The 27,435-nt window shown below is 45.6% G+C and overlaps 1 protein-coding gene across 6 annotated transcripts in view; it reads left to right on the forward strand.

The window, feature by feature from the left end:
- The window catches only part of DIAPH2 (diaphanous related formin 2), a 1,634,550-nt gene that overhangs the window by 1,204,982 nt on the left and 402,133 nt on the right, over positions 1-27,435 (forward strand). For all 6 annotated transcript variants that reach the window (XM_073589842.1, XM_073589844.1, XM_073589841.1 and 3 more), the window contains one exon: positions 7,578-7,742. In XM_073589842.1, the coding sequence (XP_073445943.1) occupies positions 7,578-7,742 (165 nt within the window). The remainder of the gene's footprint in view (positions 1-7,577; positions 7,743-27,435) is intronic.

Raw genomic sequence — 27,435 nt, forward strand, 5'->3', positions numbered from 1 at the left:
GAGGTGTATGGCGGATTCATCTCGGAGGTGAACTGTGGATTCATCTCGGAGTGAATTCATCTCAGAGGGGAACGGAGGATTCATCTCGGAGGGGAACTGCGGATCCATCTCGGAGTGGATTTATTTCAGAGGGGAACAGCGGATTCATCTCGGAAAGCAATGGCGGATGAATCTTGGAGGGGAACGATGGATCCATCTTGGAGTGTATTCATCTCTGAGAGGAACGACAAATCCATGTCGGAGGGGAATGGCAGATGCATCTTGGAGGGGAATGGCGGATTCATCTTGGAGGTGAATGGCAGATTCATTTAGTCGGAGAATGGTGGATTCATCTCAGAGGGGAACGGCGGATTCATCTCGGAAGGGAGCGGTGGATCCTTCTCGGAGTGAATTCATCTCAGAAGGGAACGGCGGATTCATCTCTTAAGGGAGCGGTGGATCCTTCTCGGAGTGGTTTCATCTCAGAGGGGAACGGCAGATTAATCTCAGAGGGGAACGGAGGATTCATCTTAGAGTGGAACGGTGGATTCATTTCGGAGGTGAACGGCGAATCCATCTCGAAGGGGAACGACGGATTCATCTCGGAGATGAACCGCAAATCCATCTCGGAGGCGAACGGCGGATTCATCTCGGAGGGGAAAGGCGGATTCATCTCAGAGGGGAATGGCGGATTCATCTTGGATGGGAACAGCAGATCCCTCTCAGAGGAGAATGGTGGATTCATCTCAGAGGGGAAAGACGGATCCATCTTGGAGGGGAATGGCAGCTACAACAAGGAGGGGAACGGTGTATCCATCTCGGAGGGGAACGGCGGATCCATCTCGGAGGGAAAAGACGGATCCATCTCGGAGGGGAATGGTGGATCCTTCTTGGATGGGAACTGCACATTCCTTTTGGAGGAGAACAGCGGATTCCTCTCGGAGGGGAACGGCACAGTGTTCCTATTACATCTTGTATTGTGACATGTCTAAAATGATTACACATGGTATATCGGATATGAGCTAACATTTGACATAGCTCAGGGGATATAGTGCATGGGTTATCTTAAAGGGGTTTCTCAGGAAGACTCTTTAGGGCATATGGCTTTATTAAAAGGGAAGACCATCTCCAATCATCTCTCTATGTTGTGGATTGTCTATGTAGGACAAATAATTTAGGGGATGGCCTGGCAGCCACGTCCCCGAGAGAGCTCTTCTGTTCCATAACATCCATATTTTTCACTCTCTGGTCCAGTTATTTGTCCACTAAGGGTCTGGTAATGGTTGGCCACATTTTCCAGGGGGCATCCTCTATGCAAAACAAGATCGCGCTTTAGCAGAGTTGAGGATTTTCTCTGGTAAGAGCAGTGACTTTTTGGTTTTCCTTTTTTTTCTTCTGTTATGCCTGGACTAGAACAGCAGTGCAGGATGGGATACATGGCATCTTGGAGCATGGAACAGCTGAGCTGAGTGTGCGGACGACGTCTTGGTCATAGAACAACAGAGATGAATAGGGTGAATGACATCTAGCTTATGAAATGACAGCTGAGTTTGCGGAACAGCACTTTGGTCGTAGTATGACAGAGCAGAGTGTACAGAACGGCACCTTGTTTGTGATATGGCACAGCTGAGTATGCAGGATGGTACTTTAGAACGGCAGAGCTGAGTATACAGACAGGCGGCTTAGGACAGATGAAACAGAGCCCAGTGGGACACTAGAGTTTGTCAGGCGACTCCCTTTCAGGTACAAACAGCAAATTCCAGCAGTAAAGCTGATCACGGTTTGTCATGCGATGTGGTAGGGACGAAGATGCCAACTTCCTGAGTACTCAGGTGGGTGATCGCTGCCTGTGACTGCCTACAAGTGTGTGATCGCATAGGTGAGCACCAGGTTATCACGGTAAACCAAGTGCATGGGAGTAGAGTTCTCACCGCTGAGGATGGAGGACGCAAAGCCCGGCGCTGGAGCCAGAACAGGGATGAAACATCTTACTCGGCCTTGGATAGTTGAGTTTCATGTACTGATGCAGCATAAGGGCCACATTGATGGCAGCCATGGGGCCCCTCTGTAAATATATCAGTGTCCAGGACAGGATGATGAGAATATAGAAGTATGTATCATTGACACATATCTCCTAGTTCACATCAATTTCTCAGGCTGAGCACATCCTCTGGGTCTTTTGGGAAGCAAAAAGTCTATCTAAGTCCATAAAAGAGGTTCATAAACCGTGAAGTAAGTAAATTTATCAAGCGTGGGGATCGGGAATATCATAAAGATTAGTGTCATAAAGAGGAAGAAAGCGATTGAAGCTAAGCTGATTAATATGAGCGCAGCTCCTCTAATGTTCTCGTCTGCAGAGGAGATAAAACCGATCTGAGACGGCCGAAGACAACACGGACTATCCCTGGTGTCCCCAGTGTATCCAAAAAATGCTCCGTTGTCTCATTGCCCGGCAGGACACAAAGCGCTTGGCTTACTTTTATTAGACTTTCACTAATTAATTGTTTGGTCTGAGGATCGATGAATCTCCGGTGTCTGCGAGATGACTTCACACAACTTCTAAGATGTTTCCTTCTAGTAGTCTTTGCCTGGATGGGACATTGGTTATGACCGATATCGGTGGTGGTAACGAGGCTGCAGGCAGCACTGGCTGGATTTGTTTTTCCATTTTCATGAATTAAATAAACAATAGATAAAAGAAAATGGAGACGTTATTCTTGGTGAATATGCACAGAGCTGTTCATCCACATGTATGGGGTGAGCTCGGGAGTGGAGCCCCATCCTCACGAAACTGATGCCGGCTGTAATGTACATTGAGCCTCATCCTGTAAGCGGCGACTGCAGCTGAGCTCTGACTGCTGCTGCTTAACCAATCAGATGCTGATGTCAAATGCTTACAGTGGTATATTAATGGAGCGGCTCCAATCCCCTAATCCCCCATAATGGGTTCCCACAGCAGTCAGGAGCCAGCTGACGGACCCCATAGCTGCTACCTTGGTATCTTGTGTAGCCTAGCCATGGGCAGGGCTTCATAAGAGAACGTCACCAACACAATATACTGCAAACTGAGTGACGGCAGTACAAAGAACAAGCAGTTTCACGTTCCCTGTCACATAATATTGGTATTGTCGATGTTCAGGTGGGGTGTCTTACATACTTCATAACCCTCCATGCACGATCCATCCCCTAAAACCCCAGTGCCCCCCCATACCAAATAAAGACACTAACATCAAATGTTGGATAATATTGGCCACAGCAGCCTTCATTATAAGCAAACAAATATTAACATTAGATAAATAACAATAAATAACCTGGGGTGGGTCCTTGAAGCTCGAAAATCTGGTGATTAACCATACTGAAACTGTGGACAAAACAGACCACAACTTACTCCCAGCCGATACCCCACTGGTTCGGGAGCACCCAATAAAACCCGAAGGGTACCAATGTCCACTCAACCCCGAGGATCCAGCCAAACAGAGCTAAAATCCCCCCAAAATCACCAGACCAGAGAACCAAAATATAACACCAACTGAGGAATCCATATACCCCCGGAGCCCCAAACCAATTTAGCACCAACTTCAAGGACCCCATCCAACCGCAGCATGGCCACCATGACCCAAAACAAAAATTTAGAACCAACCCACCAGACAAACTCAATAAGGGCGGTCGGGCGGGACTGCTCACGTCAATTCCAGAGCGGGAACTGGCCAACCCCCTCCCTAGCTTGCCCCATAAAAACCCCCTAGCTTGCATAACCCACCCCATTAATACTATCCCCACATCTCCAAACCCTTGTCGTGCCGGCCTTCACTTAACGCTGTGGGGGGGAAGGGCAGCTTGCTCCGGCCTGTACTTTTTATTATAAAAAAGGAAACATTTTAATCGTCTCCATTTTCCCAGTTTAAAAATAAAAAATCAACATTTGCTGAATCCTTAAAAGTTATGTCTATCAACGTGTAAAAGGAATTTAGCCCCGAGGTCAGCACCATTAAGAGAAAGAATGTCCCTAATGCTCTAAAATTGGTGTTTTTCAGTCACCGCACCTCTATCAAAAATAGAGTATAAAGCAATCATGTATGTACCCCAAAATGGCATCAGTAAAAACATCAGGTCAGAGTGTAAAAAACAAGCTCAGCAGTAGTAAGGTACTGCTCACAGAAAATGGCCGCAGAAAATAATTTATTTTTCACAATGTTTAGAATTTTTTCTTGAACACTAAAATAACAAAAATTTGGCATTTCCATAAATGTACTGACTGGAAGAAACAAGTTATCAGTTAATTCTTGCCATACAATGAATATGCTTAAATGGTTTCTCTTTAAAGTGTGAACAAAGCCTAAAAATTGTCTACATCATAGTCAGCTAGCTCAGAGAATTTAAGAAGAGTTGACGTGTAGACAAGTTCATAGTAGTCAATTCCACCTCCATTGCTAAAGCTACTTTCTAAGATGGAATTGATACTTTGTTGCACCGGATTCTTCCTGCTTTGATACATGAGAATCAACATTTTCTGCATTTTTATGTTTCCTTTGCTGCAGGAAGACACAAAATTGTAACGTTCTCAGCTCGGGCACCAGCTAGAAAATTGACTGGAAATTCCGCAAACACCTTCACTTCTCGTCCTTCCGTTGGTTCCGGTTTATTTTGTGCAATATTCCAGAGGTTGTAGTAAACATACAGAATCCACGTCTACTACTACAACCAACCTCATCTCTCTGAGATTAAGTGATTCTTCATGAACTTTCCTGGGTACAAAACTCTTACAAAAATGATCAACTTCCACACGAGTTTCTGGAGATAAAAAAATCATTTATGGAGTGAAAACAGATGGTGTTTGAGATGATTCTATGATTTGCATATCGTGTGCTAAAAACATGTTCATATTGTGGAAATATGTTCACTAAGCCGAGAAAGTGTTCATATTAATAGGAGGCGCGGCGGGATAGTTATCTAGAAATAAGATGTTAGGTAGAAATAGAAATAAACCGTCGTCACCTCTCCCGAACTGTAGAACAAAGGAGGTGAAATCTGATAATGCACAATCTGGAGGAAATGCAGAAGGTTCTGGGAAGCAGCGGCATCATTTTTTCCTTTTGATCCATTGAACACATTTTTTTATTTTCTTAAAATACTACTTTGCTTAAAGGAGTCAATGTAAAATATGGGCTAAAACTCATGAAACAAATGATGATTTTTGTTCCTGATAATGATCTTTTCAATACCGATACACTCATACAATTCTGTACGATGTCTCCGGCAGTCGTTGCTCTCATCATTGTGTAAGATGTATCTGGCAATCATTACCCTCGTCATTTTGTACGATGTATCCGGCAGTCGTTTCTCTCATCATTGTGTACGATGTATCCGGCAGTCGTTACTCTTAATGTTGTATATGATGTTTCCGGCAGTCACTACTCTCATCATTGTGTACGATGTATCCGGCAGTCATTACTCTCATCATTGTGTAAGATGTATCCGACAGTCGTTACTCTCAGTGTTGTGTATGATGTATCCGGCAATTGTTACTTTCACCATTGTCTACAATGTATGCAGCAGTCGTTACTCTCATAATTGTGTAAGATGTTTCCGGCAGTCATTACTCTCATCATTATGTACAATGTATCTGGCAGTCGTTACTCTCATCATTGTGTACGATGTATCCGGCAGTCGTTACTCTCATCATTGTGTACGATGTATCTGGCAGTCGTTACTTTCACCATTGTCTACAATGTATCCGGCAGTCGTTACTCTCATCATTGTGTAAGATGTATCTGGCAATTATTACCCTCGTCATTGTGTACGATGTATCCGGCAGTCGTTACTCTCATCATTGTGTAAGATGTATCCGTCAGTCGTCACTCTTAATGTTGTATATGATGTTTCCGGCAGTCACTACTCTCATCATTGTGTACGATGTATCCGGCAGTCATTACTCTCATCATTGTGTAAGATGTATCCGACAGTCGTTACTCTCAATGTTGTGTATGATGTATCCGGCAATTGTTACTTTCACCATTGTCTACAATGTATGCGGCAGTCGTTACTCTCATCATTGTGTAAGATGTATCTGGCAGTCATTACTCTCATCATTATGTACAATGTATCTGGCAGTCGTTGCTCTCACCATTGTGCATGATGTATCTGGCAGTCGTTACTCTCATCATTGTGTACGATGTATCCGGCAGTCATTACTCTCATCAATGTGTATGATGTATCCGGCAGTCGTTACTCTCATCGTTGTGTACGATGTATCTGGCAGTCGTTACTCTCACTATTGTGTAAGATGTATCTGGCAATCATTACCCTCGTCATTGTGTACGATGTATCCGGCAGTTGTTACTCTCATCATTGTGTAAGATGTATCCGACAGTCGTTACTCTCAATGTTGTGTATGATGTATCCGGCAACTGTTACTTTCACCATTGTCTACAATGTATGCGGCAGTCGTTACTCTCATCATTGTGTATCGTGTATGTGGCTTTCATTACTCTCATCATTATGTACAATGTATCTGGCAGTCGTTACTCTCACCATTGTGTATGATGTATCCGGCAGTCATTACTCTCATTGTTGTGTACGATGTATCCGGCAGTCATTACTCTTATTGTTGTGTACGATGTATCCGGCAGTCGTTTCTCTCATTATTGTGTATCGTGTATGTGGCTTTCATTACTCTCATCATTATGTACAATGTATCTGGCAGTCGTTACTCTCACCATTGTGTATGATGTATCCGGCAGTCATTACTCTCATTGTTGTGTACGATGTATCCGGCAGTCATTACTCTTATTGTTGTGTACAATGTATCCATCAGTCGTTACTCTTATTGTAGTGTATGATGTAACCAGCAGTCGTTACGCTCATCATTCTCTATACTGTAGTGATACGTGACCGATTCAATGTGCAGATAGTTTGTATTAAATTTTGATAATTTGGAGAGAAAATCAAGGTATAAAATCTCCATTGTGGAAATCGGTTTCTCTCTGCAGATTTTGAGCTTTTAGTAGCCGACTCCTGGGTGTTTACTTTGTATTTTGCCAATCACTGTTCTTTGTTTCCCCTTTTGTTTTCTTTGTTCTTTTTCTGTATCCAGCCATTTAGAGATAAAGATTTTCAATTGCATAGACCCAGTAATGTAGACACATAATTAGAAAGATTGTGCAGAACATTCCATATTTACAGCAGAGGTTACCTGTCCTGTACCCACAGCCAGAGGTAAAGCATGGCCCTGCTGCCCCATCTCCCACAACAAGGTACAACTGCTGACAAGTCCAATATGTTCCCATTGCTGCACACCGTAACTTGCCATGCGTTCTTTTTAAATGGACAGTTCCTGTTCAGCAGCGTTTTGCCAGAACTAGAGGTGCTTGAACTCACTTTCCCTTGCTTCAGTTCTCCTATATCTGAGGGCAGGTAGCTATATTTTTATAGACGAATGACAACTATTCTGACAAAGTTTTGATAGAAAGTTTTTGTACAATACCTCTGACTAAAGCTCTGTGTAAACCCGTCAGAGCGTATTCACTAGCATGAGATGGCACGGTGTTCGAGTTTGTAGACATTTTGATTTTAAGAGATTTTCCTTAACAAGTACTTACACCTTTGTGAAGAGCGCCCGGGAGCAGTACGAGAAGCTTTCCAACATGTCCAACAACATGAACAAGCTGTACAACAACCTGGGAGAGTTCTTCACCTTCGACCCCAAGGCAGTCAGCGTGGAAGAGTTCTTCGGAGATCTCAGCAGCTTTCGCTCGCTCTTCTTGGTGAGTACGAGCCTCTTTACTGTTATTTTGCTTCATGTGTCGACATAAGTCTCCAACATTCTCTGCAGAATATGTTTCCATCACGCTGACATGATCTCCTACCCTAGACATGATGGCTATTGAAGCCATCCTTCTGTAAGGATGTCACCTGCATGTCCCAACATTGATGATATTACAAGAGGTACAAGGCCACTTACACCATGAAGAGATCTAATGAGACCTTGTGACATGTAGAAGGACTGAGATCACCCACATAGTTCTCAAAACTCTCAGTAAACCACTAAGTTTTCTCCATGGGTTCTCTTAGGGTTCTGATGGCCATGAGGGCTAGGTATGAGGCGTTGTGTCCTACGTTCTCCTAACAAGAAGTCATGTTCTTCATAGATCATTCACAATTGGCTCTTTAGCAAGCTTTTAGTGCAATGTTCCCCAAATACTTAGAGTAGAAGTAGAGGTCCCCCTGAGTGACCAAAGGATCCATCAGCCCTTCCATGGTAGTAGAGTTGGGATGAATTGCTTTGCTTAGTACAATATACGTCCTGGCACAACTGAAATAGGGAAACCTGTTATGATTGAGTCACCGTAGGAGGCAAAAACAAAAATGCTAGCTAAGTCCTGAAAACCAGAGAAGTTGGCAACTATCAGATTGCAGACCCCTGAACCTATCAACACAACTAGCAGTAGCCGTGGGGGGTTCCTACGATGACCTAGACCCCTCGATCACAGCCGGAGAGATACATAGGCCTAAAGAAAGAAAGGGGAAATCTAACTGCCCCAGAGCAGACCCCAAAGCAATAGGCAGCCCCCCACATATAATGACGGTGAAGCAAGATGAAAACACTTACACAGACAGAAAGACAGGCTGAGCAAAGACGGGGCCCAAAAACTACCAAGATAGGAACGGATAGGAAAGCTGCTGTCTGCAATCTGCCAAAACCCTATCAGAGACAAAAGCCAACAAGCTGATATAAAAATGGCCCTGAAGCAACTAAGCTTCAAAAACTAAATCAGCACTCAGGTACCTTCAGAAGACAGAGCTCACGGAACACTGCACACTCCAGCAGGGAGTGGCAGAATCCAAATAGCAAGAAAAACAAAAACAAATCTTAGATGCAAAAGGCAAAACAGAAAACTTAGCTTTAGGAGAGCAGGAATCAGACTGGTGTCCAAGAGTCCACAGAGAAGTCACCCGCAGGGCAGAAAGGGCGTAGGCTGCCTTAAATCCAGGCAGTGACTCCACTCAGCCAATCGTCTTCATTAGTCCCAGGTGTCTGATAATCAGGCTCACTACCTTCCTTCACTAGATTAGGGAGTTCACCAGGCCTCAGTGACGGAGGGGAAAATGAACTCACAACAGAAACCTATAGGTTCCTGAATTTTAAGGGTTTGTTTAGGTGGCTTCATGAGCCCAATCAATATTATGTGACGTTTCTGAAAGACTCCTGGATACAAAAAGATGCTCCATTTGCATTCCTTCTACCTGTCCCCATCTGTCCCATCACATCTTTCCATTTAAAAGTAAGTGGCAGCAGCCAGAACGCCTTCATGCATCATCCATTCATATCTTCCTATGTTCAAATATTTATTCAGGCATTTTGTTTTCAACCGTAACATTTCTTTTTGTCTGTATACATATTGATTGGATTGATTTCATGTTTTGCCATTGCATGAAGGAGCGGCGGGTTGTCTGACTGAGAGCTGAAGGCTTTTGTTCTTGAAATAGATATAGAACGATTGGCTGCGGCTCAGCGACTGGTGCTGCAGATAGGCGGTAAAATAATGGGGAGTTCTGCCATTAAAATACGCAAGAGAAGGGAATTAAACAGCGGGACAAAAGTTTTCAATTCTACAAAATCCAAACTCAGAGAATTGGCCATTAATGGGAATTTACGTCCCAGGTGTAGAAGAAAAGTAAGCAAATCGACTTGGTGAAAATGTTACAATGTAACATGATACGTCATTATGCAAAAGACTTCAGGAGCTTTGTCCAATTTCCAGAGAAACTAAGCAGTATCATGTGCAAGAACATAACGGGAAGTGTGAAAATATTCCCATTCCTCTACTCATATCTGTGTCCTGGCAGATTTCACTGATGTGACTGTCAAATCTGATGGAATTACAAATTAAACTACGAATGGGACCTCCAACGAGAAGGGAATTCAACAAGGGGCAACAAGTAAGGCCAGGTTCACATTGCGTTAATGCAGTCCGTTGAACGCATAGCATTGACGTACTGCATTAATGCTACTGTCATTTTGTGATCGCTTTACCGATCACACTAGCGTAGCTTCCCTATCTGTGCTAGCGGTGACGGACCCCCGAACGCTGCAGACCGCGTCCGGGGGCCCGTCACAGAATGACGACACATCGCGAACGCATGCCGATTATGACATGCGTTGGTGATGTGCTTGTCTATTGCAGTCTATGGGTACGTTAACGCATCTGTTACATAGCGTTAATGCTGCTATGTAACGGATGCGTTAAACACTGCCCACAAACGCAATGTGAACCCAGGCTTTATATAACAGATCTGTTGCATAGAAAGATAATCTCGTTTCATCATCTAAATGCCATTTGTCTGCCTAAATGTGTTTCTTCACTTTGCTTTTAATCTGTCTCAGTTTGGGGGTTTAGGGTCTCTTTGGCTCAGGTGTGATTTATGTATATTGCTAGGGGTTCCCTTAGTATCCGGGTAGAGCGATCCCCTAGTGGCTGCAGGGTTTATCAGGGCTCCTAGGGACAGTCTACGTTGAGCGGGGACGCCAAATTCGCCCCCCCCCAGGGTGCCAACCTCTGCTGCCAGGAAGGAGTCAGCCTAGGTAACATATTAGGGACTCCTAGACAAACCCCCATTTTAGAGTTTTTTCAGAGTGAAGGTTTGTGTGCATTTTGTTTTGTTTTTTTTATTGTTTGGTGGTTTAACCGTTTATGTTTTTTTAACCAATAAAGTACATTTTTATGTTTTTTTTCATTATTTTTCTATTGGATACCGCATGCATATCTAAATTTTAGATATTTTATAATGAAAAGAATGGAAACAATGAACAAGGATCGGAGACCAAAGATAAGGGGAAGGAGGGAAATATATATAAAAGAAGACAATGGGGAATGAGAGAAAATATGGGAATACAAATAGAATATGAATGAGGGACAACATGGGGGGAACAAAAAATAAGAATGACGGAATTATGGGAAACTGAAAATGGGAATGAGGGAGAAAATAGAGGAGCGATGAGAATAAGAATTTTGAAACATTGGGAATGGGCATGAAGGACAAATGGGGAATGATGAGAATGGGAATGGCCCAAATCCCTAAGATAAAGAAAAACAGCGCAGCTAGTATGGGGGTAGCAGTAGCAAGGGGAAATAGGACCCTGACTTGTCTGCATTAGTTGTGGTTGTTGCTGGATGGCCAAGGTGCGATCATCACCCAGGACTCTCCTGCTTCACCTTATACAGCAGATCTGTACACCGCGATCTCGCCAAGCACCGCAAGTGTTTTACCTTAACTTGCATTGAAAGATATCAGGAAAATTGGCATCTGCTCCTGCGGGATTCTGGGTGACTTCAGAAGCGATTGCGATGGACTCTGGTGATTTTCTTTTAGCGTTTTGTAGAATGTGAGACAATCAATGTCAATCCCAAAACCAACTTTTCTTCCTGTGATCAAACCTGTTCTGAGAGATCCAAATAGCAATCAATCCTCGAGGAGCCGCTGACGCGCACTCAGGTGTCCTGCACAATCCTCTGCAGAAGAAGCACATTGCTGCATTACATTTTATCGAAAAAAAAGTCCACCGTTTATTTCACGATTGTTACTGCCATCTCTTCACTCACTGCAGGAAATCTACATCGTTTTTATTGTATCTGTTCTAGATTCTGTTTGTCTGTTACTGGCCACAGTGTGAATGTGCCCCTACACTCTGCACTTACACTAACAGGTGTGCCGCTCCGTGTTTTCTATATTTCTACAGTGTTATCGGGAAGCAGATGATAAATATATACATTCTATGAGAATACAGTATGTAAGTTGACATAGAGGAAAATTAAAATCCAAAAGACTTAACCAGAAGTAGAAGAGCTAACTATAAAATCATTTTGAAGTAGAATTACGGTACACATGGAACAACTGGAATTATTTAGATCTAGGGGAAGAGAAAGTAATTAAACAAGGGCACTACAGAGACCTCCTGCAGTGGCCAGGTAATTAAACAGGAAAGCGTTTCTCTAAGGTCCATATACCAAAAGGACATGTGTTTAAGCACAGGGGGAGAAAAGCAGAAGTTTCCTTTATTCCCAAGAAGGACAACCTGAGTCAAAAGGATATTTTCTGAACGTGTTCTAGACTCGGCACCGGTTTGGGGTTTCTATTGATCAAATTTTTATGGGATATACGAGTTTCAGCATCATAGCGAAGGGACGGATCTGATGCAATCACTCACATCCCTGTAGGTTACTAGAAACCATCCAATTGAATAACATCCTGAAAGATGATGCTATACCAATCATATTTGGTCTCTAAATAATGGTAAAATCATGATAAAAATATGACGGCAATGTCCAATGCTGGCTTGCGATCTTCAGAGGTGAAGATATATTGTAAGTTGGGGATCTCATAAAATCCCGAAGGGCTGAGAGCATCCTACAACCCAGCCCACATGAAGTCATCAAGGGGAGGTGTGTTGCCGTAATTTAGGAGCTAATAAAAGCAGAAACTAGGCTTGGATAAATTATCAGTACTAAGAAAGCATAGTTCTGTTCATTTTTCTTAGTTGTTTCCCTTTGCTAACTCTGATCCATTTTTGTGACTAGGTTTAGTAAGTTTCTTTTGTTATTCCTTTTTATTTTAACCCCTTCACTCCTGGAGCTTTGTTCGATTTTTCGTTTTTCGCTCCCCTTCTTTCCAGAGCCATAATAACTTTTTTATTTTTCCATCAATATGGCCATGTGAGGGCTTATATTTTGCAGGACGAGTTGTACGTTTAAATGACACCATTGGTTTTACCATGTCGTGTACTCGAAAACGGGAAAAAAATTCCAAGTGCGGTGAAATTGCAAAAAAGTGCAATCCCACACTTGTTTTTTGCTTGGCTTTTTTGCTAGGTTCACTAGTTGCTAAATCTAACCTGCCATTATGATTCTCCAGGTCATTACGATTTCACAGACACCAAACATGTCTATGCTCTCTTTTATCTAAGTGGTGAAAAAAAATTCCAAAGTTTTCTAAAAAAAAAAAAAATTGCGCAATTTTCTGAGACCCATAGCGTCTCCATTTTTTGTGATCTGGGGTCAGGTAAGGGCTTATTTTTTGCTTGCCGGGCTGCCGTTTTTAATGATACCACATTTGTGCAGATGCGGTCTTTCGATCACCCGTTATTGCATTTTAATGCAATTCGCGGCGACCAAAAAAAACGTAATTCTGGCGTTTTTAATTTTTTTCCCGCTACGCCGTTTAGCGATTGGGTTAATGCTTTTTTTTTATTTATCGATCGGGCGATTCTGAACGCGGCGATACCTAATATGTGTATGTGGGATTTTTTTTTATTGTTTTATTTTGATTGGGGCGAAAGGGGGGTGATTTGAACTCTTAGGTTTTTTTATTTTTTTATTTTTAAACTTTTTTTTTACTTTTGGCATGCTTCAATAGCCTCCATAGGAGGCTAGAAGCATGCACCACCGGGCGGCGCTCAAAGCCATCTGCCTGGAACAACTATAGAGGTCTCATAGAGACCTGTGGCTGTCCAGGCAACATGACGCCGACCCCCGATCACGTGACGGGGGTCGGCGATGAACTCATTTCCAGCCCGGCTATGTAAATGCCCGCTGTCAGCTTTGACAGCGGGATTTAACTAGTTAATAGGAGCGGGCGGACGGCGATTCCGCTTGTGCCTATTGCGGCCACATGTCAGCTGTTCATAACAGCTCACATGTTGCGGCTTCGAGCTAGGCTCACAAAAATCTAGAATACATTAAAACAGCTAAAAGATTGACTCCCAGACAGGCCCGTTGGTCACTTTTTTTTCACAGTTTTAATTCTCTATTGCGTTCCGTCTTGGATCTAAAAACGTGAAAGCAGATGCATTATCACGTAGTTTTGAACCATTGTCTGGCCCTGATCCGCCGTCATCCATTCTTCAACCCGGGGTGGTTATAGCGGAGGGAGCTGTCATCGGAATTGGAGCGGGAGATTGTGGGGGCTCAATCTTTAGCTCCAAAGTCCAAACCTGCTCATAAATTGTTTGTCCCACAACACTTACGTTTTGATCTCCTGCGAGAATTTCATGACTCAAAATTGGGTGCTCATCCTGGTATTGCAGCCACGTGTGAGTTTTTTGGTGGCCATTAATGTCTGCAGAGATTAAGAAACATGTCACAGCATGTGGGGTTTGCGCCCGTTCTAAGAGCTCTCATTGCCGGCCGGCCGGGGAATTGGTACCTTTGCCAATTCCGAGAAGACCTTAGACTCATTTGTCCATGGACTTCATCACCAATCTCCCTCCGTCCCGGGGTAACACGGTAGTTTGGGTAATTGTGGATACATTTTCTAAGTTGGCACATTTCGTACCCATGGCCAAGTTACCGTCAGCAGAGGTTCTTTCGAAACACTTCCTTTCCCAAATTGTTCGCCTCCATGGTGTACCTACTAACATTGTATCTGATAGGGGCACACAATTTGTAGCAAAATTTTGGCAGGCTTTTTGCAGGAAGTTGGGGATATCTCTATCTTTCTCCTCAGCTTATCACCCAGAGAGTAATGGACAAACTGAGCGCACCAATCAGTCACTGGAACAGATCCTCCGGTGTTTGACTTCCACGTTGCAGGATGACTGGTGCGATGCCTTGCCATTGGCGGAATTCGCTTTCAACAACCGAATAAACCAATCCACTGGTAGGTCACCTTTTTTTATTAATTACAGATTGAACCCTCACTTTGGTGAGTTTTCACGCCTGGATTCAAACTGTCCGGGGGCTGAGGACTCTGTCAGAAGGATAAGTGATCTATGGTCTAAGGTTCGTTCAAACATTTTCAAAGCACAAGGGAAATATAAACATTTTGCAGATAATAAGAGGGACCCGGGTCAGACACTACAATGTGGGGATAAGGTGTGGCTCTCTACGCGTAACATAAGTTTAAAGTTGCCCTCCGCCAAGTTGGGGCCCAAATTCATTGGCCCTTATGTGATAACCAAAGTGATTAACCCAGTGGCCTATCGCTTACTCCTCCCCTCATCTTTGAAACTGCATAATGTTTTCCATAGGTCCTTACTCAAACCTGTAGCCTCAGTGGTAGAGGAACCTGCGTCTGTACCATCTCCGGTGTTGGTGGACAGTCATATGGAATTTGAAGTGCAAAACATTGTGCAGTCCCGATGGGTTCGCGGTTCACTGCAATATCTCGTACATTGGAAGGGGTATGGTCCGGAGGATCTGTCGTGGATACTGGCCAGGTTGGTGCACGCGGATCGCCTGGTTAGAGCGTACCATGCTCGATATCCGGAGAGACCTGGGGGTCTTGAGGCCCCCCGTTGAGGGAGGGGTACTGTCATGGTTTATTTAGGGTTCAGGGTAGGTGGTGTAGGAGTTAATGTGGAGAGCCCCTCTTTGGATCTGGGGAGGGTTTTTACAGCTTCAGGGGAGAGCCATCCCCTATCATTTATACTCCTAGTTTGAGTGTGCCCGACCCTGCTCCGTTTGTGCCTCTCGCCTGTCCCTGTGTGCTTGTTTGGTGTTTGATCCGGTTTGGCCACGGTTATAGTCTCTTGAATTCCGATTCTGTACCTTTGCTGCCATTCCGTGTATGACCCCCTGGCTCCGTATTGACCTCCCTGTGATCACCCTTCTTGTACCTCTGCTGCCGTCCTGTGTATGACCTCCTGCTACGTTTGACCCTCCTCTGGTATCCATTTCTGTACTGTACTGTCTGCCCCGTGTATGACCCTCGGTTCGTCTGACTACCGCTATTTATTTAACGCTGCTCCTTCAACAATACTGTGACCGGCGCTGCTGTAGCCCGGCGGTGAGCTCCGCCCACCCCTCTGACGCGCAGTCACGTGGTAACAGGTCCTGCGGGCATCGAGCGCTTCTCTGTTCTGGAGCAGGATTCCCCTCACCAACGCTGCACTCCTGCCTGGCAACATTGTGGGTAAGGAGCCGCTTTATACTTACTATCAGGGTTTGAGGATGAATGAACACTAGAATCACTGCGTTGAGAAACATGTGATGGTGTCTCCGCAGTGTTAGATGTTGATCTCCATGAGTTCAATCATCCTCATTTTTCACAGTCTTTTACTAGGCATTGCTCCTACTAGCCAGTTTCCACACTGATGAAGGGCAATACCCCGAAACAGCTGTCTGTGGATGGATACCATGTTTTGGCATGGGTGGTTTCCTTCATTGGAGACTGCCCTTCCCGTGGTTGTTCCTTCCCGGGGAAAGACCTGGCTAGTCATGCTTGCGTTGAGAAACATGTGATGGTGTCTCCACGGCTTGTGTTTTGCGAGGAATCGGAGACTGTCCTGAAGGGTCCTGGTGGCACAGTCTCTTAGGGCCAGTGGAGAGTAGAAGAAAGTCCTACATATATGAGCACACAGATCTTTCCTCGTATTACTCTCAATGTAGGACCCACTTCCTGACACACTTCAGACCGTATTCCAGATACTGGGGAAGGTGGTCACCTGTCCATCTCCTCCTCTTGAGACTGTCGCCTCGCACCCAAGATTCTGCAAAAGGCAATATCCAATACCTGATACTATTCGCCCACAGGGAGCTACTGTTTGAATCCATGCTCCCAAAATTTCTTTCAGAAACAAGGAGTCAAAGAAAACCCTTGGATTTAACATATCCAGCCCGCCCTCAATCCACCGTAGGAACGTTATACCCCTCTTTATCAGGTTCATCCTGTTCCCCCACAAGAGCTGGAAGAACAGGCTGAGGAGGATTCTGGCAAAGGGAAAACGACAGAGACATACAAGAAGACGGGGACCAGGTAAGTCTTCAACATAGCGACCCTTTCTCTGTAAGTCAGCCTCCAGTTCTTCCATCGCTGAACCTTTGCATATCCGGTCTTCAATTTTTCCTCCCAATTTAGGCTGGCATTATCTTCCCGCCCAAATTTAACCCCCAAGATCTTAATATTGGTGGAGGCCTTAAACTGTGGCAGATCAAAGTCTGGGTCAGATTGCAATGTCCAGAGAGCTTGACTCTTCTCAAGGTTGACCAGAGACTCGGAGGCCCCTGAGTAACTTCTGATGGCTGCAGACAACATCTGCACCTCATGAGGATTAGATATGACCAGCGTCACATCATCCGCGTAGGCAACCACTCTCAGAGGCAAGCAGTGGGGGACCGGCACCCCCCAAAAGTTACACTCCTGCAGTGACCTCAAAAACAGGTCTATGGCAAAAACATACAGGAGTGGACTCAGCGGGCAGCTCTGTCTCACCCCTGCCTCAACTCCAAAAGTGCCAACCTGCCAACCATTAATCAGAGGAAAGCTCACCGCCTCTCTGTACAAAGTCTTCAGCCAATCCACAAATTATCCTGGAATACCATACTTTGACAAAGTGGCCCACAGATAATCATGATCAACTCTGTCAAACTCTTTAGCCTGGTCCAGACTGACAACATACCTCCCACACCGCAGAGCTTTACATCTCTCAAACATCTCCCGTATCGAGATGACCGCTCCAGAGATGTTCCGCCCTTTTACCATGCCAAACAGAGCCTACCAATAGTGCTGGGGACAAACAGACTAACCTAGAAAACAGGATCTTTGACAGAATCTTCCTGTCAACATTCAAGAGGGCAATGGGCCTCCAGTTCTTAATGTCGCTCGGCTCCTTACCTTTAGACAGTAGAATTAATGAGGACACTCTCATGGATGGAGGCATCAGGTGATTTTCTAGACAATTTTTGTAAACATCCACAAGAATTGGAGCCAGGAGGTCTCTGAATTTCTTATAAAATTCTGCTGTTATACCATCCGGACCTGGTGCCTTCTTCAGATGTAACTTATCAATGGCCTCCTTAACCTCCTCCACCATTAATTCTGCTGTCAAAGGAGAAAAGTCCAGATCATTAGTATCAGGCGTTGGAGTTGCCTCCAAGAATTGAGTCATTTTACGTTTATCCAAAGCCTTCTTCTGAAACAAGTCAGTATAATAAGATTTCACAACCCCCAGGATACCCTCCCGAGATTCCTGCAATACACCCTGGGAGTCAATGAGACCTGCGACCGATATATTGGCCACCCGCTCCCGGCAATTCTCAAAGGGATCAGGTGCCCCTAAGACCCCATAATCCCGTTCGAGAACCAAGGAGGTATACCTGCTGTACTGATACTGCCTTATCTCAGATTTCAGCCGGACGATCTTCTCTTTGTTACCCCCGCCCTCAGAATAGAGTGACTCCAATTCCCACCAGTCGGCCATGTTGTCATAGAAGTCCACTCTCTGTAGATGACCCTGCAAAAGGGTGTGGACACAACTCTGGACAGAGACATCATGGAGGAGGCTGGAATTGAGTCTCCATAACACCCTACCAACATCAGCTCTCTTAGCGGCCCCCAGGCAGAAATATAGGGCAAGATTGTCTGAGTATGGTACGACTCTCTCACTCATGGCACCAATGACTTCCATGGGACTTACAAAAGCCAGATCTATTCCACTGCCTTTATTGGAGCAGGAATAGGTTAATTTTGGCTTTCAACCTCCCCGTTTAAAGACGTCACCTAATCCGGCCTGCAGGACTCTGTTATTCAAGATCCTACCATCTCTCGTCACGTTTCTACCTGAGGAGCTGTCAGCTGATGTCAGTATGGCATTAAAGTCCCCTGCCATTATCACTGGAAGAGAGGTGAACAGATAAGGCTTGACATCATTAAATAACTGTATTCTGTCAGTCACCGTCTGTGGCCCATAGATGTTAATAAGCCGGAGTCACCTCCCATGGACCATGACTTCCAGGACCAGAGACCTTCCCATAACCACCTCCGTCATCCTATGTACTGTCACATCCCTGGTGTTAAACAGGATGGCGACCCCGGCGTACGGCTCCACAGCCAGTGACCAAAAAGAGGGACCAGACCACCATTCCCTCTCAGCCTCCCTCATAAGCCCCTGAGTCGTCAGCCGCGTCTCCTGCAGAAAGATGACATCTGCGTCCAGGTATCGGAGATGGTCATGGACAGCGTGCCTCGTCTTCCTCACCTTAATGCTGTTCACATTACTGGATGTTATTTTTAATGAGAAATCCGCCATCACAATACCACAACAGAGGAGCAGAGATATAAAAGCCGTCATCATAAGTCTGGGTCACAGATGATCTGACTACCACCGGTCTCCATGTCAGACTGTATCTGAGTGTCAGCAGGTACGGGCTTCCGTTTCATAGGGGGATGGTCCGCTACGTCCCTGTCATACTCGGTCTCTATTCTTTTTGTCTCTTCCTCCAAGTCCCCATCAGACTCAGACAAAACATCAAACTTATTGGACACGACCATCACACCTGCCAAACTCTGGACTTTTTTCCTGCCACCCTGGCTAGTGACATACTCCTCCTCAGGTTTACGGGAGGTCTTGTCCTTTTTTTTTCCTTTTTACCTGATTACAGCCACTTTCTTCAGCTAAAGATGGTGATACTGAAGCAGTGGCTGTATGTGGCTGCTGGACCTGAGGGACGACATCCATGCTCCCCTCTGTACCCTCTGTGCAGTGCTGCTCTGATGTTTCCTGAGCGGACCCCTGGTGGACCTCTGACCTGGTCAGTACTGTCGCTGACATTAAAGCCTCCTCCTCCTGAGCCTCTGTCCCTGTCACTAACTCCTCATCAGGAAGGAGCTTGCATATATTGTGCCAGGCATCTGGACAGTCCCTGTGAGGGTGGCCGACCTCCCCAAAGAGGTTGCACTTGATGTTCTGGCAATCTGCCGCTAAGTGACTGACTTCCCCGCACAGGCTGCACTTTACCACGGTACAGGTGTTTGCCAGGTGACCCACTTTACCACACTTAAAACACTTTCGTGGCTGCCCAGGGTAGAAGCAAACTCCCTTCTCCCTCCCAATAAAGAAGGAGTTGGGTAAGTGAGCCGTGATGTTGACGTGCTGGCGCAGTTTCACCAGCACCTTCCACCCACCGGTCCAAATACCGTCCTCATCCGTTTTTGGTGAGGTCTGAGACAAGGTCACAATGCCTCCGGAGCCACACCACAATGTCCTGCGGGGGAACAGCCTCATTCCAAAAGATATTAACCGTGGCGGTATCCGGCTTACATATTGGAATGAAGCTGAACTTATTCCAGCCATCAGCGTCCCTGAACTTGGGGAAATTGGCCCAGAATCTGTCCAGATCAGACATGAGCTTAAAACTGATGTCATAGTCCTGTCTGTCTGGCAGATTGATGACCGCCAAGATATTAACCGGCGCAAACCCCATCTGGCGGCACAGGAGCTCCCTGACCACCAGCCTCCTCTCCGGCAGGTCCTCCTTGGCACCTCTGTGCCTGAACCGCACAACATTCCTCCTTTTGAATGCCTGACCGGTGTAATTGGCGCCGGAGGTAATGGACGGAGTGCCACAGCTCCAAACATTACTGGGAGGGACCTGTGGGGCCACACTGGGCTGACTGACAGGGCGAGGGTCTGCAGCGGAGGGGCCTGTTGCACCTTGTGTGCTGGAAACCAAAGGGGGGAAATCAGACATTTTGCACATTATTATCATCATCATCATCATCAATCTCAATAGCTTCATCAGGATGCGCAATGTCCACCACAGACTCTGTACCCCCTTCAGCCCCCAACCCCACATGAACAGTATCAATATCCCCAGAATTAGTGCTCTCCCGGACACCAACAGTAGATGTAGTCTCATGTCCACTGTCTTGCTGTTGTGCTGGGTATGCTGGGACTTGTGGTACCGCTGGGATCTGAGCCTCTTGCTCCTGCTTGGGGTCTGCCGCAGGTAGTTGCGGCTGCTGGTGCAGTATCTGACCCTCCTTGAAAAAGAAGCTACCGGGCTGCAGCACCGGCCGTACCTGCTGCCAGGTCCCACCTGGGACAATGTCTGTGCGGGAGCCAGCGAGTCCTGCGTGTAGGACCTAAACCGCTCCTGGTTCCTATATGTCTCTGCCAGGGGCCCCATCTTCGCCAGCACACAGTCCATGTCCCGCACCACAGTCGCCAGCTCTACCCCCAGTGCATTCAGTCTCTGGTCATATGCAGAGTGAGCCCCAGGATTAGCAGCCTTCACCTTGTAAATGCAGTCAATTTCTATTTGCAGAAGATTCCTCTGCTGCTGCAACTCACCAAACCTTCTGACCAGTCCTGGTATCTCCTCTGCCAGCTGTAGCTCCGGGGCACCCGGCGGCTCCTTCTGGGGTCTTGCTTTAGGGGGTGACACCTTGGTTTTTAATATCGCTGGTTTTGTGGCTCCAGCCTCCGCAACACTTTTACTGCTGCCACCAGCCTGCAATCTTGTGCGTCCAGAGCTCGCCATGCTGGTCACCACATGTCTCAGCTGAAGGTTTTCCTGGAGTGTTTGCTTCTCCAGAGATGTCCGTCTCTGTTTGCCTGGAGTGAGCTGCACACCTGAGGCTGGTAATGGACTCTGCCTCACCTTCTGTGCAGCCACCTGCCCTCCAGCTCTCAGGTTCTCAGCAGAAGATGCCTTCTGGGATTTCCTTCCAGGCTCTGGACACTGTTTGCCTTTACCGGCCGACTGTTTAACTGTAACATCCTTGCACACAGACAATGCTTTCTCTTGTTTCTTTCCTGTGCTGAACTTCAACACATGATCTTTCTCCATGCTGCTGGGATTTCCATTCTGAGGTTTATTTTCCCCAGAGGCAACTCTGGGATTTCCATCCACATGAGAAGGTTGGGAGTTTCCTCCCAGTGTAGGCCTGGAAGCCAGGGCCTTGCTTAAGGAGCTTCCCCGCCCAGGGTGGCCCCTCCCTGGGCTTGCTCCAGACATGAGGAGAACCACAGACACACAACCTCACAGCTAGGAGGCAGTATTATAGTAGTTATATTCTTGTACATAGGGGCAGTATGATAGTAGTTATATTCTTGTACATAGGGGCAGTATTATAGTAGTCATATTCTTGTACATAGGGGCAGTATTATAGTAGTTATATTCTTGTACATAGGAGCAGTATTATAGTAGTCATATTCTTGTACATAGGAGCAGTATTATAGTAGTTATATTCTTGAACATAGAAGCAGTATTATAGTAGTTATATTCTTGTACATAGGGGCAGTATTATAGTAGTTATATTGTATATAGGAGCATTATTATAGTAGTTATATTCTTGAACATAGAAGCAGTATTATAGTAGTTATATTCTTGTATATAGGAGCAGTATTATAGTAGTTATATTGTATATAGGAGCATTATTATAGTAGTTATATTCTTGTACATAGGGAGCAGTATTATAGTAGTTATATTCTTGTACATAGGAGCAGTATTATAGTAGTTATATTCTTGTACATAGGAGCAGTATTATAGTAGTTATATTCTTGTACATAGGAGCAGTATTATAGTAGTTACATTCTTGTACATAGGAGCAGTATTATAGTAGTTATATTCTTGTACATAGGAGCAGTATTATAGTAGTTATATTCTTGTACATAGGGGCAGTATTATAGTAGTTATATTCATGTACATAGGGGCAGTATTATAGTAGTTATATTCTTGTACATAGGAGCAGTATTATAGTAGTTATATTCTTGTACATAGGGGCAGTATTATAGTAGTTATATTATTGTACATAGGGGCAGTATTATAGTAGTTATATTATTACATTCTATGGACATTATCATACAGAGTGACAAATTGAGTGCTTTTGACCTATCATTAAGAATCATGTTTTCCATCTGTAGGTTTATAGGAGGGATTTTCTGAATGAAATATAACATTGTCAGTATTCTGTAAGAACATTGTGGACACTATAACTTAGGGATGAATTCTGAATTTTTCTTTTAGATCAAACGCTTTTGTTGTTGGACTGACGCCTGATTACGAGCCCTCACATCAGTTCTGTGAACTATGCAGATGGTTTTAATCTTGATTTAATTTTTATTTTTCTTATCAATAAGAACAAACGTGTAAAAAAACAAACAAACCAACAAACAGGATGTCTCGCAGGTAATGTGCTAAATACCCAGAAGTCGATTGTGTACAGATTGTTAATTAGCAGCCGATAATGATAAACTGTGAAGCTTCACAATAATATGTTCTTCCAGGACCGTCATTGGCTGCAGACTAGATGAAATGTTTTCTCTGAGTCTCCATGTTCTCAGCTTGGGATGTATGTGAAACCTCCCGATATTTTCAGCTGTCATGTTTCGATCCCCTCAGAAACTTGTAGTTTAATCTGAATATAATACTGGAAATGGTTTTATTTTTCTCAACAAACTTCAGCTTTTTGATTTGTTGCCATTCTCTCTAGGGAGAGATTTCATTAAAGCCCAGAAAATATCCCCTAAATTGCATCCTTGTTCTACTGAGAATGTCAAGCCGCCCTACAAGGGAGAGCTCATAGCGGAGGTTCCCAATCTGATAGCGGATGTTCCCGATCTCATAGCAGAGGTTCCCGATCTCATAGCGAAGGTTCCCGATCTCATAGCGAAGGTTCCCGATCTCATAGCCGAGGTTCCCGATCTTATAGCGGAGGTTCCCGATCTGATTGCCAATGTTCCCGATCTCATGGCGGAGGTTCCTAATCTCATAGCAAAGGTTCCCGATCTCATAGCAAATGTTCCCGATCTCATAGCCGAGGTTCCCGATCTTATAGCGGAGGTTCCCCATCTGATAGCCAAGGTTCCCGATCTCATGGCGGAGGTTCCTAATCTCATAGCCAAGGTTCCCGATCTCATAGCAAATGTTCCCGATCTCATAGCGAAGGTTCCCGATCTCATAGCGGAGGTTCCCGATCTCATAGCGGAGGTTCCCGATCTGATTGCCAAGGTTCCCGATCTCATGGCGGAGGTTCCTAATCTCATAGCAAATGTTTCCGATCTCATAGCAAATGTTTCTGATCTTATAGCCGAGGTTCCCGATCTCATAGCCAAGGTTCCCGATCTCATAGTGAAGGTTCCCAATCTCATAGCCAAGGTTCCCGATCTCATAGCGAAGGTTCCCAATCTCATAGCCAAGGTTTTTGATGTCATAGCCGAGGTTCCCGATCTCATAGCCGAGGTTCCCATCTCACTGCGTCTGTTTACACAGTGACAAGCCTCATTAGCCTCCCACCGCTCCATTGCTGCTTCATTGTCCCTGGTGGTTTCTCTTCTAGTGATGGTGTTTCACAGCCACTCTCATGACCACTGCCTCTAGTCACTGGCTTCAGCGTTCTCGTGCCTCGCATGTAGCCATCGTTGGTGAAGTTATTGATTGGTGGCAGCGTCTCATGCAGAAAATCATCACTAAAGGACAAATGTAAGAACCCTGGAGAGGATGAAGTTTTTCTGTGATTTCAGAACATTTCTGTTTTTATTCATTCTTTTTTATTCCTTTCATCTCATCTGAGTGTGGAGGAAACATCATAGTATCTTCATATAACTCCTGCTCCAGGCCTATAGCGCATTGAGGGCTAGGGGCAGACATATCATTGGTGCCACTTGTGTAGCCGCACAGGGGTCCCAGAGGTCCGGGGGCCCATTTCTACTTCCATCACAGGTGGAATTGTGCATTATAATGAGCTATTGGGCTGCAAAGGGCCCGTTTTGTGCTTGTACAGGGACCTTCTGTCTGTGTCCAGCGGCCGAGGCAAGGCAAGTATTCAGTGCTCCTAAATCTGTGGACGCCGTCTCTCGGATCCCCTTCTCCAGTCCGGTATTGAGCCCCTTATCCCCAACCACATGGAGTGATTTTTAGCAAATTGCCCTTTGGTCATTTAGTGTTTTTTTGCTGTTTGTTGAAATCTTACCAATTTTGAACATTAAAAAGTTTTTTTATTCTTTTCTGTTCTTCTTTAAGTGTTTGTGTTTTTATGTATCTATTGTATTACCATGTCCCTAATTTTCATTTTAGAAAAAGTCTGTAAATTAGAAGATTAGTGGATTTATTTTTTTTAACTGAGGATACTTATTTATAATTTGGGTCCTGACAAGTCTTTGCGTCTCTTCTTAAAAAATCTGAAGAGTAGAAGCCGGAGTCTGCAGAAGACACAATGTGCAGGATTCATGTGTCACTGCCAATGTGCAGCACAGCGGTCGATGACAAAACCCCTCTCATCCTCATCTTGTGCGGGATGTGGCGGCAGCAACTGGTACAACATCGCTGTCTCCGGCTGCTCAGCCTCCAGTTGGGTACTCATAGTATTGCTTGCTGACACTGCGGACAAGTTGACGGCTTTCTGGATGGTTGTGTTTTTTACGGCCTTGCTATGTTATTCTATGGATCCACCATGATTTGCCAAGAGCTCGATGACCCCCTTAATAGGTATTGTGTGAACAGTCCTCCAGCCCTTGAAGTAATAGAGGTCCCCACTGTTCAGCTTGTTTCAGAGACGTCCCCTAACCTCATCAACGTTACACTGGATTCATGATATTCTATCACTTGTCTCTTTTTCAGCTTTGTTCTTGGATATTGGGCGGAGCTGATTGCAGTGGCCCTTCCATTCTTCTTAGGGCCCCTCTGTATTTAGATCTGGCCTCTGTTAGGTATATAAGCAGATGAAATGTTGGAGTGGGCCTGAATCCCGGCGCGGCCACCGACGGTCGCTCTGAGCTTGTTAACACCTGGCGATGTTGTGTAACATGTGAATATAATCTTTATCCCCAACGTTTAAGCTAAATGGAAGTGACTGGACCTAAACTGCACACTGTATTTTTAGCAGCTGCAGAGTTTTGCCGCTGAAGCCCTGGGGATTCGCCACCCTATATTACATCTGCATGGCCGCCCCTGTATCATCCCGCTGATCCCAGCTCTGCTGTCGGCTGTATTAATAATTCACTTGTTGAGGTGTTTAGCAATGCGCTCCCGTTTACTTGTCAGATCATTGCAAAGAGGAAGCATTTAAGCTTCATTTACTACTTGTTGGGTCTCTACTTCTTCTGCAGTCCGCCAAAGAATCGCTTGGGTCGTGTCAGCGCTTGTTGTATCACAGGGCAGGCAGGAAAATAGGGGCAGCATGGAGTGTGGGAAAGTAGAGGCAGCATGGAGTGTGGGAAAGCAGGGGCAGTGTGGAGTCTGAGAAAGCAGGGGCAGCACAGAGTTTGGGAAAGCAAGGGCAGCACAGAGTCTGGGAAAGCAGGGGCAGCACGCAGTCTGGGAAAGCAGGGGCAGCACGGAGTCTGGGAAAGCAGGGGCAGCACGGAGTCTGGGAAAGCAGGGGCAGCACGGAGTCTGGGAAAGCAGGGGCAGCACGGAGTCTGGGAAAGCAAGGGCAGCACGGAGTCTGGGAAAGCAGGGGCAGCACGGAGTCTGGGAAAGCAGGGGCAGCACGGAGTCTGGGAAAGCAAGGGCAGCACGGAGTCTGGGGAAGCAGGGGCAGCACGGAGTCTGGGAAAGCAGGGGCAGCACGGAGTCTGGGGAAGCAGGGGCAGCACGGAGTCTGGGGAAGCAGGGGCAGCACGGAGTCTGGGGAAGCAGGGGCAGCACGGAGTCTGGGGAAGCAGGGGCAGCACGGAGTCTGGGGAAGCAGGGGCAGCACGGAGTCTGGGGAAGCAGGGGCAGCACGGAGTCCGGGGAAGCAGGGGCAGCACGGCGTCCGGGGAAGCAGGGGCAGCACGGCGTCCGGGGAAGCAGGGGCAGCACGGCGTCTGGGATAGTAGGGGAAATACGGCGTCTGGGAAATCAGGGGCAGATTGGTGTTTGGGAAAGCAGCAGCAGCACGGAGGCTGGGAAAGCAGGGGCAACATGGCATCTGGGAAATCTGGGGCAGAATGGTGTTTGGGAAAGCAGGGGCAGCATGGAGTCTAGGAAAGCAGGGGCAGCATGATGTCTAGGAAAGCAGTGGCAGCACGGAGTCTGGGAAAGCAAAGCCAAAAACTCATTGTCTTGTGTTGCCCTCTTGGACGACATTCCGTTCTGGTTCTGGATCCCAGAAACTCATTCAACTTTTATGCACATACACTGATAACATCCTAACCTGTGACCTGTTTACTTGTAATCTTTAGTAGCCAATCAAACCCATTTGTGTCAACTTCTGTGCATATTACCAGGCAAAAATCACCAGGGTATGTAAAATTTTGATCAGAGTCATTTGGATGTTTTAGGTTGTCATTATGATTTAAAAAGAGAAAACACAGTAGCTTGTAATAAATGGCTTCATCCAACCACTAACCTTTAGTGGAGAAAAAGTTTTGGTATTATTATCCAGATTCTCTGAGAAAAGGCCAAGAAAGCAAAAACTCTGCCAGGGTATGTGAACTTTTGACCACAACTGTAGTTCTGCACAGGAGCTGCAGAACATTATATTTATCTAGAAAATTTGCACAGTTGCATAACATTCAATGAATAAAATCTATGAGATATGTGCATACAAGCCTAGCCCCCGTGCCACTTCCGCTGCAGCCGTGGTGCTGTTCTTCGTTATTTTTGGGTCTTTCATTTTTTCCAGTATATTTATTAGATTTTTTAACCCCTGACGCTATATTTCTTGTGCAGATTTCTGTCAGTCAGGACAGATTGCTTATTCCATGGAGAATGATTACAGGCAGGACTGCCGGCAATGCACATTTCCAGGCAGTGC

Source organism: Dendrobates tinctorius, unplaced genomic scaffold (genome assembly GCF_039654945.1).
Source record: "Dendrobates tinctorius isolate UK_male_01 unplaced genomic scaffold, ASM3965494v1 ptg000114l, whole genome shotgun sequence".
Classification (NCBI taxonomy): Eukaryota; Metazoa; Chordata; class Amphibia; order Anura; family Dendrobatidae; genus Dendrobates; species Dendrobates tinctorius.